The sequence below is a fragment of the Pollicipes pollicipes genome, unplaced genomic scaffold (genome assembly GCF_011947565.3).
Source record: "Pollicipes pollicipes isolate AB1234 unplaced genomic scaffold, Ppol_2.1 Scaffold_7261;HRSCAF=8764_pilon_pilon_pilon, whole genome shotgun sequence".
NCBI lineage: Eukaryota > Metazoa > Arthropoda > Thecostraca > Pollicipedomorpha > Pollicipedidae > Pollicipes > Pollicipes pollicipes.
The window spans coordinates 9,348,786-9,364,243 of record NW_023597054.1 but is presented as its reverse complement, the minus strand read 5'-3'; the positions used below and the strand labels follow the sequence as shown (position 1 = coordinate 9,364,243).

At 51.1% G+C, this 15,458-nt stretch overlaps 1 protein-coding gene across 4 annotated transcripts; it reads left to right on the top strand.

The window, feature by feature from the left end:
* Nucleotides 1-611: 611 nt before the first annotated feature.
* Nucleotides 612-15,106, top strand: LOC119111995 (ELMO domain-containing protein 3). 4 transcript variants are annotated; one of them, XM_037235917.1, is made up of 8 exons: nt 612-756; nt 2,289-2,370; nt 4,285-4,447; nt 4,855-4,981; nt 6,329-6,450; nt 11,045-11,253; nt 11,721-11,848; nt 12,071-15,096. In XM_037235917.1, exons 2-8 carry the CDS (start codon nt 2,300-2,302, stop codon nt 12,193-12,195), a joined length of 945 nt encoding a protein of 314 aa, XP_037091812.1. In that variant the 5' UTR covers nt 612-756; nt 2,289-2,299; the 3' UTR covers nt 12,196-15,096. The 4 variants fall into 4 exon arrangements, with proteins under 4 accessions (XP_037091812.1, XP_037091816.1, XP_037091813.1 ...); XM_037235918.1 differs by lacking the exon at nt 612-756 and adding an exon at nt 3,605-3,683 and having other exon boundaries at nt 2,313-2,370; nt 12,071-15,102; XM_037235919.1 differs by lacking the exon at nt 612-756 and adding an exon at nt 3,597-3,683 and having other exon boundaries at nt 2,328-2,370; nt 12,071-15,102.
* Nucleotides 15,107-15,458: the final 352 nt, after the last annotated feature.

Genomic DNA, 15,458 nt, shown 5'->3' with positions numbered 1-15,458 from the left:
GAAGCCCTTCCTATAATTTTGCTGTTGCTGGGTTTCGTTACATTCGATGACAGTGTTCAGTTGAACGTGGATGACCGGATATCCACTTTCACGGCTGACCGTATGGAACACGGAGCGGTACCCAGTGGTGGAAAGAAGGGGCAATGTGTTCTTGTTTTTTTTTAAAAAAGAAAACGACGTAAACGAAAACATCGACAGAAGTAAAGAAGATTTCTCCGCAGATACCATCATGTTAAGAAGGCCAATACACAAAAATGCAGGAGTGTAGCCAAAATTTTCCTCAGGAAGGGGCCAAATGTCGAATCTGTTCATACTCTGTTTTCCGGCGAAGCTGCTCCATATCTAGCACAGAGAACTCGTTTCATAAGGGACTATGACCCCGTGACACCCCCTCAGCTAAGTCCCACCACGTACGTTCAACGTTATGATGGCACGCACACATCAAATAAGCCGCGTTACAGGAGCGCCGTGGAAAATACCTTTGCCACTCTGAAGGGTTCCTTTAAAATGGCCCAAGTAGGCTGCTCACGATTTTTTCCATAACGACGCGAATGATGCAATATATGGCGCACTGAGGTCTGATGGTCTGATAGACGCCGGGCGTATGAACGCTGGAGAAAGTTAGAATGGATAGAGGCCAGCATATATTGCTCCGAGGAAGCAAGGCCAACGGTGGTCTAGTTTAGGGTCCAGGGCAATGGTCGTGTATACCTTGGTACTAGACCTATACCAAGCAAGGGCGTGAGACAGACCGCGGTGAGAGTGTTCGGCGCGGCCCGTGCAGTACTCGCGTTTTGATCTGTCGTAACGACTGTACTTGCAACTAGCATTTGCAATCGGCTCAAGTGATTAAATTAGACTACAGATTGTGTGTAGGTATACGTTCGCTACCTAATGTTAGAAAAAATAATTGTACATCATTCATTGTATTTAAGGCGGAACATATAAATGTATTACAGGTAGATTCATGCTCCTACCTTCAAATTTTAATAACTATGATAGCGAGCTCCCAAGCGCTGCACGCACCCAACCACCTTGACTCCCCAGCAACGTTTCTGCTGGTATCGTTGCGTAATTATGATATTTCTGCTTGTCAAGAACCATATAAAATGTATGTGGCCAAGGTGACAATAATAATGCAATGAAAAACATTTCTTATTGTGTTTAGGTATGTTTATGAAACAAGCAGGCCAGAATAGTCCAGAACATGGCCCAAACTAGCCTAACCTAACCTAACCTAACCTAACTTAGTCTAGCCTAGCCTAGCCTAGCCTAGCCTAGCCTAGCCTAACCTAACCTAACCTAACCTAACAATCTAATGTAACCTAACCTAGCCTAACCTAACCTAACCTAACCTAACCTAACCTAACCTAACCCCCCACCCTATCCCCTTCAACCCAGTGTCCCATTGGCATTCCATGTTCCATGCCATATATGTACTGTATTAAAAGGTTTTATTGAGCCACTATATTCTCATTTTGCTATTCATTTCCCAACAAAAACATCATGTTTCCCCACCACATTGACCAATCTACAAACAATATGGAAGACTGCTTGGATACACAAGAAACATATTTCATTGGGTTCTTGTTACCTTGACCTTGCACATTCTTATCATTCTTGATGCACAGTAATGTTATGATCACACAGTAATGTTGTGATCACGCATAGCAATGGCGCCGGAGTCGCGGTTGCTGCGTGTTTGTGGCGCTTGGGTGTTTGCTATCATAGGTATTCAAGTTCCAAGATAAGAGTTTAGATGACCTGTTTTAGATTAATTACGACATGTTCTGCCTCAAGAACGATGATTGATGTACAATGCTCTTTTTTAACATGAGGTAGCAATGTTTACCCTGACTCTTACTGTTTTGTTTTGTTTGCATTTAGACAGGAAATTCACATTCATATTGTAATGTTTTGCAGTTAGACAGATTACAAAACACGAATGCTAAGAGAGCATTATGCCAAAAGTACATGTGGCACTGAACTTGTTCAGTACAGCAGTAAAATTATGAATGGTAGAAAAGTTGCATGTTCATCAAAAGTTTGAGCACTCAGATTTTTTACAAGCTGCCAGGTATTGTGTCAATCTATATGCACATTGTCAGTTTCTTATCGTGCTGGCATGGAATTTCCCAGTGTTTAGTATAAAGATAGTGGAATTGGTGTGTTGTCTGTTGCAATTGGGAGTGGGTCGCTCAATGGCACCTAGCAATTCCAGAGTGATTTGCTTTCAGATAGGTTTCGTACCTGTTCTGGGTCTGACTAATTTGCTGTAATATTGGCAGGTCTTATTGCTATGGAGGCAGCTAAGGATGAGGATCTGGAGAATCAAGTGAACAATGAGGAAGCTGAAAGGCTAAAGAAAAGGTGTTGTTTTTTATTATCACTTGTTTAACATGCAGTGCTACCTGCAATAGTAGATGATTTGTGCATTAGTTTGGAGATACCATTTGTTAGAACTCATTAGAATTATCTGTAATTTTCAGATCACCTGAAGAAGATGCTGTGCAGATGTGAACTTTGCGTACTCACCAGACGAATGTATCCTCCCTGACAGTTCAATGATGTTTTGGAGTTGTCAACTATTTCTCAATAAAATTGTAGCACAAAAATGAATTGGCGTTATGCCATGGCTGAATGTCTGCCCGGGACATTGGGAGGTCATCTTGAAGCACTTAGAACCTGGTGTATTTTCCTGCACTCAAAGCCTGGTTTGTTTTCTACATCTAATAGTATGATTATTCATGAAATGTGGGTGGTTAACATGTCTTCCCTGCATCCCAAAAGTACCTCTGGTCATTTGCGTTATTTGACAGTGAGAAGACAAGGTGAGTGAAGCCCCATTAGATTGTTTTGATTTTGGAATTTAGATCAGTTACAAGGATTATCCTTGGTAGTATGTTCCTAAAACAAAAGTTTCATAAGGGTCATTTTAGTCCTGTGACCCTTTTTGACCTCCAAAAAGTTAATATAAGATGTATGTGAATTGGGTATTAAAAACTGCCTGACAAAGGGCATTCTCCAATAAAAGTGGATGGTTTTTTACCTCAGTTTGACCTTGATACCTGATTCAGTCAATGGATTTGGTGGTAATCATACATTCTCATCGTCTGAGGAAAAGACGGGTGGCTTTGTCTAACACTCTGTTGTAATGTCAGACTGCACCATTCCTAAGGAAGGGCTTTCACCAACAGGTGTGGCCTGACTTTGGCCTGCCAGTGCCATAGGTCACTAACCTTGCAAGGTATATTGATTACTGATAAAAAATCAACTGCCTGAAGCTCCAGGTAAAGTTAAGTGTGGACTCGTCGCATCGTCCGCAAGCCCTTCTGGAAAAGCGATCGGGGGGCAGACTGACACCCCTCTCGCCTGAGTGCGTATGAACCCTCGCCCTGACTCGCAAGTTTTTATAATGTGGGCTGATTGGGAATGTGGGCTTTCTGCCGTTTTCAAACTAAGAAAGATGAAGACTCAAGAAAAGACAACTCCATTGGTCTCAACGAGATCTCGCGGATGGTTATGATTTTTTAGGGTGCTAGGTCAAGAATTGACCCGTTTTGGGTCACACGTTCTGGGAAATCGAATTATTTCAGTTTTACAGGCTCATGCGTACCAAAGCATGACCAGCAACATCAGGAAACCGGAACCAGCCTGTTCCTTGGTTAATTATCAGTACAAAGGTATGTAGTTTTATGTGTTTGGAGCATATCTGTATGATACAACGTTGTGTTAATATGACAGTGTCGGCCTGCCATGCGTGGTCCCCGGATTTGTCGACTGCCGCCCGCCGCTCGCGCCGCCCGCGCCGCCCGCGCCGGCCTTCGGTCGCCGTTCAGTATTCCCTAAAAACCGTCGCTCCCCGGAAATCAGAAATACCAGAGACACGTTTTTGATGCCAAGACTCGCGCAATGGATGACCCAGAGGTTACCGAAAATCCGGGCGTGATTGTACGACATAATGGAGAAAGGAGGTCGCATCGAGCCTCTCCCACACCACCGCCAGGGAGAGGCCTCAGAGGCGTCCTCATTTATCACGGAAGTTTAACTTCATTCAAGTTGAAGCTGCTGTATTGCTTTACCTTCTGCGTTTCGTGTTATTGTTAAGTAATGCTTAATGCTATCGGCATGACTTGAGCCTCACCTTACCTTACTGGCTGTTTGTTATGAACAGAAAATAGCTGTGATTTCATTCTCTTGTTTGGGGAGTGGACAGTTGGGTCTTGCCATTGTGCCCAGTTGTATATGGCAGCTAACTGCCTGCTGGTGCCAAACTGCGTACAGGCTGGAGTATGAGGCGGCAGCAGATGAGTGGAGTGCCTTGCCTGAGGTTCAGTGCATGGAGGGCCAGGACACCGCTGATGACAACCACTCTGCCTCGGCATCGTGTGTCGATTATTCGGAGATGTGGATCTATTTCAAGGAGAAGGATCTGTCTGCACATATGGTGAGGCATGTAACCTTGAGTTGATGCGATATTTTGATGCGTCACTATGTAATTCGAACTTGCTCATTGAAGTCATTTATGATACAAATGCTTTCAAATTGTATGACTTACAGCATTAAGCTTAAGAAACGCAAACTTATCACCTGTAATGCTGGGCCACTGGGACCCCACTTGTGTTCTGCCTTCCCATTTCTAGATATCGGAAAATCTTGGATTTAGTAGGTTTAGTTCTGAGATTCTGGGGTAAAAGTTACCCTACTGCGTTCCTCTCTTGTGGCAACGCCTGTGGCCTGTTGTCTTCCATCAATATTTTGGACCGAATGTTTTTTTTTTCTCAAAGTTGTTCCCTATGCAGCGTTAGGTTCCATTAAGCATATTGCATGGCCTAGGAGTACGCTTGATTGCAGACCAGCATCCAGCCAACGTTGGAGAGAAAGGGAGGCTGCAGATCAATTCTCTGTAGGCTGCTGGGGCCGCCTCAGCTCGATAAACGACTTGTACCAGAGAGAGACAGAATATTCGCCATAGCTCAATGTGAGGACATATGCATGTTGTCTCCAGTCACTACTGGATCTTCTTGATGGGCTCCTTTTGTGTACAATTGGTATTCAGGCATAATAATCTTTGTGTGCGTGTCTGTGTATTCTCAATGCAAAGTCGTGAACGATCTGCGGCACTCATGATAGTACTGCACTCCATTGGGATAACCACCGCCGGGCTCTCGTCTGGTTCTTGCTTCCGGGGACACACTTGTGCGATCGAGAGGTGATATTGTTTTATTGTGCCAGAATCCGCACCTTGTTATTCTGACAAAATTTGTTATAATTTATTACTTATATGTCTTTCGGAGATTTAATTGATACGAACCTTTTGATCGGATAGATTGCAGGCATTAACTTTCATGCTAAGTAGTGCATGTTGCCTTGGGCGTGTACCCACCATCCGAGCGTGAGATTCCGGATCAGCGGCAGAATTGTGTGGCGAAAGACGCTGCGGTGCTCGGCACGGTCCATCCTGCCCTCTGCCGTCTCCTGACCTTTAGCGCGACCGTTGCCATCGGCCGCAGGTCACCCCAGGCAGGGCAAAAGCGGCCCGAATTCAGCCCGCCACGGGTGCGTGAATCGGAACTCAGTAGCTTGACTAATAGAGCTATTGGAACGAACGAATTAAAAGAATGCAAAACAAACCAAATGTGTTGATTCTGACGTGGTCGCGATTACATTTAAGCATGGTGTGTCCAGAACACGCTTGTTCCTCCGGAGTGAAGGGGCACTTAACTTGACTGGTATTCTGTCATACCTGAACGTTCCACGCTGTTTCTGGTGTTTTGCGAGTGGTCAGTGGCTGGGAAGACATCAACAGTTTTAAGCCGTGTCTTTCTATGCGGCGTTCCGAAAATTTCGGAATTCTGAATTCCGAAATTAATTCCTAAATTAATTGCGAACTTGAATTAATTGCGAGAAGGTCGGGGTGGGGAGGCTTGTCACTAGTTGTTTTTGGTGGTGGAACGCATGCTGTGCAGGTGCAGTTTTGCGAACGTACATTTTTGAAAGAACGGAGGTCCTTGTAAAGGAACTACGGAGCTTTGCAGTGGGATGTGCGCTGGCAATTAATCGCAAGCCTGTATATCCATTTGTAGCAAATTAACTATCTGTCGTAGGCCGCATTATCAATGCTGTACATCCCATTCGGCTGTTATGAGGCATCAAGTACCTCATTCGGAATGCATTGTTCCATTCCAAGGAACGGTTTACGAGAATGTCTGTGCCGGTCCGGGCGTACCAGTGCTCTGCGCCTTGCAGCCGTGCGGTGGGACAGCGTGCGCCGCCGTGACCAATGCGGTCTGGAGAGGCGCTGACGCAGACGCACCCTACCCACCAGGCCAGCTGGAGAACGACGAGCCTCGCCAGATCCACATGCTGACCACCATCTACAAGCGGTTGACGGCCTCCCGTCTCGAGTGCGCCAGATTCGGACACCACTGGGAGAGCATCGGCTTTCAGGTGATGGCTTCCAAGGTTCAGGTCACCGCCTCGCCACTGCAATGGCCTGGCGCGCTGCGGCGCGGTACGTTGAGCACGTACATGAGTCCGATATGGGCCTGAACACGTCGCGCTCTTTCGTTAGTAAATCACGTTATTGGGGATGCAAAAGCCACCTCATCAATCAATAATAAGAAATAGCCCCCCCCCCCCCCCCCCAACAGTGATGTTTCATGATGTCAGTGATGTGAAGTACAGACTGAAATGCTCGTGTATAATTAAAAGCTGTCTTTAGGTAGAACTAAATCACAGTGAATCGAGATCTATGGTTCATGGTCGTCTTTGTGCAAGTGTATGAGTACCTGAGTACCAGTGCAGTCTGACCCATTTAGGTTTGCGAGGCTGGTTTAGTGACTACATTATTTTGCATGCTTTCCAGTCCACTGTGCGTTCCGTTTGCATGCTTGTATTCGCACCTTGTACCCCGCAGGGGCACCGGCTTTGGCCGGTGTAGGGGACTAGCGCCCCCTCGGGTCCCAGCTCCGGTAACGGATGGACAGCGCAAGCTGTTCCTCTCAGGGCGTAGCGACCCTGCCGGTACGCGAGCTCCTGCTCCTTGTCCCGCCCGCTCCCTCAACATTACTCGCATTCCCGCATCCGGCCCTATCACCACTCCTCATCCTCGTTTTATCGGGTTGCCGTGCCACCTCACCCACGTCCCCGGGTTGATCGGATCCTGGTGGCTGAGGGGCGCGTCGTGCGGGTCAGTCACGGCGCGTCCCAACACTCCACTTTGGCCAAGATATCCGGGGGCGTGGGGGGGCCCGTGGGGCCCCACACGGGTCTAACGGCTTGTCGCTCGCGTTGGGGTTGGGTGCTCCCCGTGGGTTTCCGTTTCGGGCGCCTGGCCGCGCGCAGCGGCTTCAGGGGTCAAGGAGCGGCGGCGCTGAACCACGGTCGGGACGGGGAGGGGTCTCCCCGGTTACACCTGGCCGTGTGGGAGGCGTCGTTCGCCCCGTATAGCACCAGGGTAGCCCTGACTGCACCACCACTACCTGGGTGAGTGGACTGTCCCTCAGTTGGGTTCCGAGGTGGGTGGGGAGCCCCGGTGCCGAAATTAACAATTAAACTGTATGGCGTCTACAAACCCCAAAAACACACGCCCCCGAGAAGGGGACGGACTGCGATGAACTTCGCGTGCAGCGAGAAGTCGGTTCCACCTACCCCACGCATTGTTGCCTTCCGGAGTGATGCGAAGAACCTGGCATCGCTTTCACCGTTTCAGCGCCGAAACGGATGCGACAGGTTCGGAAAAGTCACCCGCTGTGATAAGCTGAGAGATAGCGCGATTGAGGTGGAGTTCGCAAACGGCACCGATGCGACTCGAGCTATGACAGCCACTGAATTTGTCTACGCCGCGAGAACCGAGGGTGGAAGACGAGATGTGAGCGTGCCAGTCACGGTCGCAGCGCACCACACGAAACAATTCTCAGAAGGCATCATAAACTACTATGACCCTCGTGACGTCAGCGAGGAGGAAATCATCGAAGAGTTGGGAATGTTAGGGGTCACCGCAGCGCGCAGGATCACGACCAGGAGGGGTGATGACCAAATCCCTACAAACAACATTATATTAACATTTAACCGGCCGGATCTACCGTCTGATATCCGCATTGGCTAGGCCGTTGTCAAAGTCAGAGTCTTCGTTCCGAATCCGATGCCATGTTTTCAATGTCAGCGCTTTGGTCACACAAAACCACACTGCCGCAGTCGAGCTGTCTGTGGGAAGTGTGCACCTTGCGAGCATGCGGGAGACCAGTGTACTTCGGTGCAGCCCTGGTGCGTGAACTGTGGCGCGGGCAGGTACCGCACACAACTTTCGATCGAAGTTGTCCAGCTTTCATGAAGGAAAAGGAAATTATCTCTATGAAAACCTCGAAGAATACCTCTTTCCGCGAGGCGTGTGAACAGTATGAGGTTAATCACCCCAAAGTATCTTATGCCGAAAAATCCCAAATCCCTGTACTACATTCCACCAGCATCAATCACATGTCAGCAGTCCAACTCAACGCGCTCCTGCGATCCTTCGGTTTGTCTGTGGTGCCGGCGGGACGGGTGACTCCCGCTCAGTCAGATCCTCCGGGTCCTTAAGCCGCGCCCTGCTCCACCAACGCTGTGCCGCCGGCCCCTCAGGTGTCGTCGGAGTCGCTGGCGGGGGAGGAGGGGGGATGGATGGTGGTCAAGCACGGCCATGGTCCGCGGGCTCGGCCGTCCTCGCCGTCTGGCGCTCCGCTGCCCTCGTCGCCTCCGGCCACCAATGAACAACAACGTCGCCTCCGGCGACACTGGCGAGTGTGTGTGGACGGACAGTGGAAACGATGGGACGGCATGAGGCGGACAGGCGCGCTCGCGACGCCAAGCGGGCCCGCTTAGCCGCGTTGGAGAGTGCTAAGGCGGCCAATCGTTTGTCCGGTGCAAGCAAGGAGCCCGCCCCTCGCAGTGGTACACCATCGCCGATAAGGCCAGTGGAGGCCCCCGCTGACCCCCAGACGCCCGGTAGAGACCCGCCGATGGGCCCTCCCCCGCCGCCACCCTGGACTGGGTACGCTGACGTGGAGCGTGCCCCGGCCGGTCCCCCGTCTCCATCTGACGGAGGGAGCCCCAGAATTCGTCCCAGAGTGGGGCGCGTTCCTGCAGAATCGAATCGTGGCTCTCAGTCTGAAACGTCTGCTCCTGCAACTGGCGCAGCCCAGTTCTTTTGGGACGTGTCCGGTTTTAGTATGTGACCTCCAACCGCCTTTTTAGCACGCGCCCTTTACAGGCCTTTTTACAGTGGAACTGTAGAGGAATAAGGGCGAATGCCCTCGACCTCCGGGCTGTCATCAGCAAGCACTGTCCGGCAGCCGTAGCGCTGCAAGAGACCAAGCTGGCTTCTAGTCACCACTGCACGCTGAATGGCTACGCCCTGTTTCGCAACGATGTGTTAACTGACGGTATCGCACACGGCGGTGTCCTCCTTGCAGTCCACCACAGCGTGCCAGCCAGGAGGTTGAACCTGCGGTCTACGCTGTTAAGTGCATGAGTTGCGTTCACCATGTCTTCTTTTAGATGACTTCAACGCTCATCACATTGCGTGGGGCTGTGGTAGCACGAACACCCGTGGGAGGATTTGCGAGCATTTTATCCATGACTTGTCACTGTGTATTTTAAACGCAGGGACTCGTACTCATTTTACTCTTCCGTCCGGTCAGACTTCCGCGCTTGACTTGAGTATTTCTAGTCCCGAGCTGGTGGAGAGCCTCCAGTGGTCTTTGGCAGATGATCCAATGGGCAGCGATCATTTCCCAGTGTGGCTTCGATTCCAGATAAGGGGAACGTTGGGTGTAAGACCACGACGTCGGAATTTAAAAAAGACTGACTGGAGTGAGTTTGAGGCTCGACTGGAGACATTGTGTCAAACCGAAGGCGAGAGGGCGGCACCCTCTATTGAGGATTTTACTCACCGACTTCTAGAATGCGCCAGCGGTTCTATCCCGCGCACGTCTGGATTTCCCCGTCGCACTACTGTGTCGTGGTGGACAGAGAAGTGTCGTGACGCAATTCGCGCTCGTAAACGTGCTTTCCGAGCTTTTCACGCCAGAAGGAGCCTGGAGAATTTAGTAGCTTTTAAAAAGGCGAGAGCTTTTGCCCGTCGCACGATAAAAGAAGCGAAACGTGAATCCTGGCGTGTGTATGTAAGCACGCTCAACCGATTCATGCCGACTTCGCAGGTTTGGGCTCGGATGAAACGTCTCTCTGGGCGGTCTTTATCCGTGACACTGCCTGTGCTGCATGTTAATGACATGCTACTCATCCGTTGGATGTGGCTAACGGGATCGCCCGAGCACTCTCCCACCGTAGCGAAGGTACAAACGCGAGCCCACAGTTCTTACAGCAAAGAGCACAATGCGAAAAAATCGTGGTGGACTTTTTTACAAGGCAACCACAGGCGTACAATGAGCCCTTCACTTTGGTGGAGTTGGAGTCGGCAATCGCGAAGGTTCGTAGTGTATCGGAAGGTCCTGGTGACATCCACAATGAGATGCTCCGACATCTGCTACCGGTGTGAGTGGTACTTGGAAGCAAGCGGTGTGAGTGGTAATTTGAAACATTGCTGTCCTGCTAAGGACTAGAAGGCTCTAGCCACGCTCCCCTTTCTCAGCTATGTGGGCTAGATAGTTGAAGTCGGGCGATAGGCTGCAACGTGAGCAACTCCGTTCGTGTTTTAGTCAGTGTTCAAGTTAAGTAACAATGCGAAACAGCTCCAGATGACGCATTTCCCGCTCTGTCCTCGCAAGGAGATGGGAAGTTCCGACTAGTTCATGGAGCGCGTGTCAGCGGTCAGCGGCGCGTGCGTGACGGCCCAGTGTATCCCGTCGCAGGGCAGTGACTAGTTCAGACATGGAGCGAAGTTCAGACATGGAGCGCGTGTCAGCGGTCAGCGGCGCGTGCGTGACGGCCCAGTGTATCCCGTCGCAGGGCAGTGACTAGTTCAGACATGGAGCGAAGTTCAGACATGGAGCGCGTGTCAGCGGTCAGCGGCGCGTGCGTGACGGCCCAGTGTATCCCGTCGCAGGGCAGTGACCCGGCCACGGACCTGCGCGGAGCCGGCTTGCTCAGCCTGCTGAACGCCCTGTTCCTGCTGAGCACGCTCCTCTACCGCCGGCTGGCGGCCGACGCGTACCGGCTGTCGCTGCACGAGCGCCAGAACTTTCCGTTCATGGTGCTCTCCATCAACATCACGCGGCTTGCGCTGAACGCCCTGCGCCACGGCGTGCTCAACAGGTGGGCTGGCGGCCGTGTGCCAGCGAGTGACTCCCGCCGGCTTAATGGATCTGAGTGCGCCGCTGTCGTCCGGTGTGCGATAACGGCTACAGCGACGTAACGGACTCGCTCGCGGGCACCACAGTGGTGATAACGTGGCGTCTGTTGTGGGACCGGGATGGGGTGAGAACGTTGGTAACCCGATCGGTACGTGAGATTAGGACGGTAGCATCCAGCTGGTTGAGATCGTTCTATCGACTCGGGACGCCATGGGTATGCCTTCTTGCGTGCAGAGGAGTGACGGCTGATCGTTTGGACTGATGTTATCCGCGTGAATGGTCTGTGGCGGCGTGTACCACGTTAGCCGCAATAATTGGTACACGAATAGATTGGTATCTATATTCGTAAGCTTTTACGTGGAGACCTTGCGACACTTGTTAGCTTCTTGGACGGACAGTGCGGACAGGGTATGTTTACACCTGTTCCAGGGAGTGCAACCTCAGACTGGCTGTAATGGATGTACTCAACGAGTATTACGTCTGCATCATGTGCGAGTTCTACCGGATTTGGAAGGCTCAGGGAAGGACGATTGCAGACAGTGGGAACGTTTTAAAGGGTAAGATGCCTGCTTATCGCAGCGTCACCTAACAATGCATGTTGCGTGTAGTGCGAATATCAGTATTTAGTGAAAATCACGTCTTGAGGTCTGTGCGACAGTGTTTTCATCGTTCGTTTTGCGTAAAGGTAATATTATGGCAAGCGGCTCTGCGCGGACCGTCATGTAAACGCTTATGACGTTGATCATCGGTGCATGCTATTGGCCTGACTCCGCCGACAGATTTGGAGCACCAGTCTCTTAACAAGTACAAGTTGCTCCGCGCCGGCCTGCGCATGTACCTGAGCCAGACGAGGTCCCAGGAGCCGAGCCGCGGCCTACGGAGGGGCGGCGGCGACACCGCCTGAGCCAGCGGCCGGCCCTGTCCTGCCGCCGCCGCCCGGCCCCTGCCCTGGCCCCTGTCCCGCCGCTGGGGCTCCAGCTGGTCAGCCTGCGCTCTGCGGTAGTGTACACCTTGTGCCGTCGTCGGCCTTGCCGCTGTAATGCCGGGCAGACGCACTGTGCTGTTGTTGGCGTTATTCGCTCAGATATTGTTGTCACGGTGTATGGAGTGCGGGCCGGCAGTTGCGGCCTCCCGAACGGCCGCAGCTAGTACGGCGTCAGCCAGTGTCCGGCGCAGACTCCAGCCCTGGCGATGGCGATGCCGGCGTATCGGTGGCGTTCAGACGTCACCGCACAACGCTGCGCGCGGGATCACATTCCGTTTCACGGGTCATGACGCCGTGACGGGTCGCGTGACAATCGCTGAGGCTGGTCAGCACCCTCTGTTGGCGTGTCCTCGGGCTGACGCTCCTGTCAAGACAGTGCGGTTTGTGCTGTGTCAGTGTCAATTTCCCAAGCGTGGCAACCTTTCTCACGGGTGATCGCCATACTCTGTTTTATCTGGCTGGTTTCACTAGCGTTCATGTGTTGTTTGATCTCACAGATTCGTAATTCTTCTCTGCAGTAATAGTTGTACCTCTGGTGTGATGCGGTGGGACGACGAGGCCATCTTCGTCGCCGGCTGTTATAAACAAGCTAGTCAACGGATGGAGTGCGTTTGAATGTTTCGCTTCTGTTTATTAGTGCCCTGGCCGGTTTGTGCGACCTTTGGCAACTGAGTGTTGTCAATGGTGATAATGGTCGAAGAAATCAATCTGTGATCCAGAAGTCAGAGAGGAGTCGTGGCATAAGGCGGGGTTGTGGAGAGCACCAGCCATAGTATAGTGAAGGCACTCCTGCTAGGAATTGTAAGGTAGTTCAGCAGTCGAGGTCATCTATGACGTGTTCGGGTGCATGCCAAAAGTCATGATTAGCTCGCGATGGTATTGCACCGCACACGGTATGAAACCATTAGGTGTATGTGTGCGTGCGTGTTCGCCTGTCCGTGTGTTTTCGTTTTTATCGTTTATCTTTACCTGGCGTGCGCGAAATGTGTCATCTGGCTAATTTTTGTAGTGGACGTGCGTGTGTACGTTTTTGATTTTTTCGTTTTGTTCTTTATTTTTGTCTCACGTGCGCGAGATGCATCACCCTGCGATTTGTTTTTTTTTTCATGCACGTCCGCCGTCCACGAATGGTTTCCATGTGGTTATGAAATCATTTCGGGACCGGGGCCTTGTAAATGGGGTTGTCCTAAGAGCGCCGTCAATCGTGTATGCTGCCGAGCTCCCCAAGATTGATTGAGACGCCAGAAACTACACTGGAAATAAGCCAGCCCAGTTACATCCCGCAAACTTCAGACATGCCCAGACGGAGTTTCACTCGACTATTATTTCAAAGCTTTGCTTAAATTACTTAGCGGACCAAAACTGTCACGTCGGCCGTCTCAGGGCGCTGGCCGGGATTTATAGCAGGCACTGGCTGGCTTTGATGCACAGCAGACACATATGAAGCCACTGGCTGGGTGCAGTACATCGTCAGCAGTGCGTCTTCTCTCATCGGAGGCCGTGGCACCATTCCCTCCACCATGCGGCCGTTGATATGAGCGATGGCGGGAGGCGCTCATATTGTCCAAGGTACAGAACGTCTGAAGCTCATAATGTCCATGGTGCGTAATATCCAAGATGATAAATAACTTCCAAAATGGGGCAGAGTGGAAGGCGTCCATTTGTGGAGTGGAGGGCCGTCGGTCGCGCGCATACAGTCGACGCCAGCGCGAACACTGCAAGCACGCGGTTGGTGGGTCGCATAGCAACGGAGTAATTTCCCACGCCGGGGTAGGGGTGGCGTCGGGTGCTGTTGGTCGGCGGGGCCGCGCTCGACCTGCAAGTGATCGTTGAATACGAGACGAGTGCCGTGAAGTGGGACGTTGGACGCGCGCTGAGGTGCTGTGAAAGCGTCGCAGCGTTGTCCTTAGCCGGCGTGGAACTTCTGTGTCTGGTCGGGGGCGTGTTCGCTGTTTGGTCATAGCTATATGCAACTAGAACCTCTTGATGCAACTGTTGTTTATTCTAAGTGATCGCTGTTATGTTTTCACCACAATTGCCGTACAGCGTCCAACGGAGTAAACCTTGCAAGAAAGGTGAAAGTATGGGTATCAATAATTTGTGCTTCCTATCGGGTTGATAAAGTTATGACTGGTCTCTGGGTCAAAGGTGTAACGTTACAAAGCACGCTCCATTACAAGTCATAAGCTATGGTTCAATGAATAGCCATTTGTGGTCAAGATACTGCGCATGATACTATTTGGAACAATTAACTGGTGCCTCAAGAGATTGGTGGAGGCTTTTCATTGATGCGGATTCCCCACATCGATTTCTTGGGTCTGACAGGGGCGGCGCCAAGAAATGTAAGTTGAGGAAAGGCTTTTCCAGGGCCTTCCTGAACAATACGGGGTCTGCTTTCAGGGGCGGGGTCTGACTTTTAGGCCGGGTCCTTTTGAAGCGTACACTGAGGCATGTGACATGTGAATCCTCATTAAACTGGGCCATGCATTAACATTCATGCAAATCAATGTCGACAATAAAAATCCAGAACAGGAGAGTGCGTGAATGTCATTGTGTTAAAGCCTAGTTTCAGTGCGTAAACGTGCCACCGGTCAAAGCGTGAACTAAGAACCGCGGATGGGTGGCCAAACGCATGAAAATGCATTCAAGGCGTCAAAACATACATGGTGTCCTCTGTGGCTGTCCATCCACACCTCCGAGCCGGTAACTCATAAAGCGACGAGGCAATTTCGCTGCTGACAAAGCAGGCACGGTGAGCTTGTCTCCCGAACTGAGAAAGATGACGACGAGAAGAACTATGTTCGGAAGACTTATGCCCGGAATGTCAATGCATGGAATGCCCACGATCGGATTGCCTACGCTCAGGAGACTGGAAGAACCTACTACCCCCTTCCCGCCCCCCCATATGAGACCCTCAAAGGAAATGGGACAAAAAGCGAATGTGATTGATATGAGAGTGATTTAAGAAGGGAACTGTTCGAGTCTGTATCCGCGAAGGTCCACACGAGTCGGAGGTCGGAACTAGACTGTATTTCTGTACTCCGCGAGACGTTCTGTCATCTACCGTTCGGCCTAGATACTACTAGCACGCTATACTCGGTACTCGCACAGGAACGAAATATGGTTGCAGCCGTGGGATTGATCGAAAGTGGTTCTGATAGCGCTATAGAATAAATAGCGAT